Here is a 3,483-nt window from a genome sequence, read left to right on the forward strand (position 1 = left end):
TGAGGGCCTTTAACTATATATATATATATATATATATATATATATGTATATACATATATATAAATATACATTCAATTGTGTAGATAGCTTTTATCCAAACTTGGCCGTATCGTAAGAGACGCCCTTTTTTGTCTCAAGTGTTCGCTAATAGACAGAAAAAGAATATATACATATATATATGTATATATATGTATATTGAGGGCTACACTTGTCTGTAGATTGCTGGGGAGTAGAGGCACAAAGAGAGACTCCCTGCTCGTAAACCCTAAACCCTAAACCCTGATGCACTTTTTTCATTGTCTTTAAGCGCACCATCAGCATCAGTAATGTGTGCGTCTCTTTGTCTCTTTGCTGCACTAAAGAGACGGGAGACATTATTCGTTTATAGGAAGACAAACATCTTCGATATCAACCGAACGTACACCCCAACTGCGTCTTCACTGGCCCCTCTTGATGCAGCGCTAAATGCTTTGTTGCTACAAAGACTGAGACTGCATGCAAACGGCCTTCAGCATAGAAAGCCCCAAAAACAAAGGCTGGAAACAGCATGCATGCAGACACTATACATACACCCCAAAGGACGAATAGGGGCACCTCATGAATTAATATTACCAACGCGTGACTTCAAAGGGAATTAAACAAAATACAAAAGGATGCAACACTGCATGCATGCACCTCTCTATAAGGCGCATTCATAGGCCATAGGGCTTTGGGTTTAATGAGAAGGTAATTTCTCGTTGGTTCGTGAATCTACATATATACATATATGCATATATATATGTATATATATATACATATATATATATATATATATGTATATATACATATGTACAAAAGACATATGGATATGCATAGGCATGCATGCAGAGGAAACAAAGGAGAAAGGCGTTCTAACAGTACATTGAATAAAGAAGTGACAGCTGAGAGAAATGAAGGAGAGAAAAATACCCCAAAGGAGTCGAAAGCAACAGAAGTTCGAGTGGCTGGAGCATACCATGCTGCTTTTTGTTACGTTTCTTTGTGTTTTATTAATTAAAATTACCTCATTAAACAAACAAAAATATAATTTATAATTAATAAATTATTTAAAAATAAATTAAAATACAAATTTAATTACACAACGACCGCACCAGCTCTTCCCCGATGCTGGAGAGCAGAGAGGTAATGGGGCGGTGGCGACGCCTGGGCCTTTAGGGGTGCCTGTCTGTGGACTTTAGTATGAAATATGAAATATTTAATTATATTTATTTATTTACATTCAATTATATATCAAAACAACGAAGAAAAACTCAACACGACAGCCCCGTACCTGAGGTGTATAGGCACCTCCAACTTATCCACTGGGCAGGGAGTGTATATAACCAATGGTGCCTCGAGTGTGGAGGGGGTTTATGCTTTTTATTCTTATTTTGGGGAATTTTATTGAATATTTTGTTTTTAAATGTGTTTAAATTGAGTATTTTGTAATTATATTTGTTTGTTTTTTCTTGCCTTTCGGTTTGTTGGCGGTTACAGAATTGCGAATGCCGCGGGGTGCTGCTGTTGCAGCTGCTGGTGTTGCTGCTGCTGCTGCTGTTGCTGCTGCTGGTGCTGCTCCTGGTGCTGCTCCTGTTGCTGGTTATGCTGCTCTCGATTTCCCTGAGACGAGGGAGAAGGAGTCTCCTACTCTTATCCCCCAGACCCCTACAGCTGAGGAGAGCCTTCCTAGTGTTGCTGCTACTAGGGGCCCCAGCCTTCGGGGCTGGGTGGCCCCCGGCAGCAGCAGCAGGGGAGCCCCTCCTCGGCGCTCTGTATCCCTGCCGCTTCTTGTTGCGCTACCTTTGGTTGCGGTGCTGCTGCTGCTTGCTGCGTGCAAGGCCCCATCCCTAGGGTATAACCAGGTGAAGGGGGGGCTGCTCCGCAGGCTTGCTGCCAACGGAGACAATGAAGGAAACCGACGAAGCAGCAGCACCAGCAGCACCAGCAGCGGGGGCGCTGCAGATTTGACAGCAGAATGCATTGCCCTTCAAGCCCAGCTGGGTATTGCACCCCCACGGGAGCAGCAGCAGAATCAGCAGCGGCAGCAACTCCTGCGGCCGCACCAGCAGCCGCAACTGGTGCAGCAGCAGGTGCAGCAGCGTGAGGAAGGCAACCCTCAGAGACAGGTTCAAGCACTCGCGATGATGCTGAGCACGGAGGCTGCTGCCTTTGAACGGGGACACCCACCGCGTCTCCAGGAGGCCGTCCCTCCTCTTGCTGTTTTGCCTGCTGCTCCTATTCCCCTTCAGCAAAGCAGCCGCAAGCAACAGCAGCAGCAGCAGCAGCAGCAGCAGCAAACGCAGCGTCAAGGCCAACCCCAGCAACCCAGTACAACGCAGGCATGGGATGAGGCGAATATTTACGAAGGGCTCCAGCGTCGATTGTATGAAATGCAGCGGCAACAGCAGCAGCAGCAGCAACAGCAGCAGCAGCAGCAGCAGCAACAGCAGCAGCAGCAACAGCAGCAGCAGCAGCAGCAGCGGCAGCAGCCGTCTCTCATACGGACGCAGCAGTGGCAGAGCCTGGCAGCGCATCAGCAGGAGGAGGAGCAGCAGCCACTCACAAGGATACGGCAGCGGCAGAGCCTGGGAGCGCAGCAGCAGCAGCAGCAGCAGCAGCAGCAGCCACATTTGATGGCTCAGCCACTACCGCCGTTCACGACTCAGCAGCAGCAGCACTTGACGCCGCAGGAGCAGCTGAAGCTGGGGATACAACAGCAGCAGCAAAGCCCCAGTGGGGTGCAGCAGCAACCGAAGTTGAAGGATCAGCATGACTATCTGAAAGTGCAGAGCCAGCTGCAAATGGGAGCTCAGCAGCAGCAGCAGCTGCTCCTTGGAGATCAGCAGCAGCTCCCGTGGGGGTCGCAGCAGCAACAGCCCAACGTGGAGGAGCAGCAGCTCCAGCAGCAGCTGCTGAAGCAGCAGCAGCTCCAGCAGCAGCAGCTCCAGCAGCAGCAGCTCCAGCAGCAGCAGCTCCAGCAGCAGCAGCTCCAGCTGCAGCAGCTCCAGCAACAGCAGCTCCAGCAGCAGCAGCTGGGAATGCAATTAATGGCCCAGGAGCAGCAGCAGTCAGGGAGGCTGCAGCAGCAGCAGCACGTCGGTATGCAGACGCAACTGCATTCGGGGGCTGCGCAGCTGCGGCACCAGCAGCAGCAGCAATCGGCTGCTGATCTGGAGCAACATGACCTGGTGAGCCGGTTGCAGCATCCCAACGTGAGCGAGCATCAGCAGCAGCTGCAGCAGCAACGGGAACAGCCGCTGGAACAGCAGGTGCAGCAGCAGCTGCAGCAGCAACGCGAACAGCTGCTGGAACAGCAGATGCAGCACCAGTACCAGCAGCTGCTGCAGCAGCAACGGGAACAGCCGCTGGGACAGCTGACGCAGCAGCCGATACAGCAGCCGATACAGCAGCCGATACAGCAGCCGATACAGCAGCAGATACCGCAGCAGCTGGAGCAGCAGCTGG

General features: G+C 50.9%; 1 protein-coding gene across 1 annotated transcript in view; it reads left to right on the forward strand.

The window, feature by feature from the left end:
• Window positions 1-1,523: 1,523 nt before the first annotated feature.
• EAH_00026870 (hypothetical protein, conserved) overlaps window positions 1,524-3,483 on the forward strand; it is a gene marked incomplete at both ends in the record, with an annotated part of 6,756 nt that continues 4,796 nt past the window's right edge. Inside the window, one exon of the mRNA XM_013396490.1 lies at window positions 1,524-3,287. Coding sequence (XP_013251944.1) covers window positions 1,524-3,287 — 1,764 coding nt within the window. The remainder of the gene's footprint in view (window positions 3,288-3,483) is intronic.

Source organism: Eimeria acervulina, genomic scaffold (assembly GCF_000499425.1).
Source record: "Eimeria acervulina Houghton genomic scaffold, Eah_scaff227, whole genome shotgun sequence".
Lineage (NCBI taxonomy): Eukaryota > Apicomplexa > Conoidasida > Eucoccidiorida > Eimeriidae > Eimeria > Eimeria acervulina.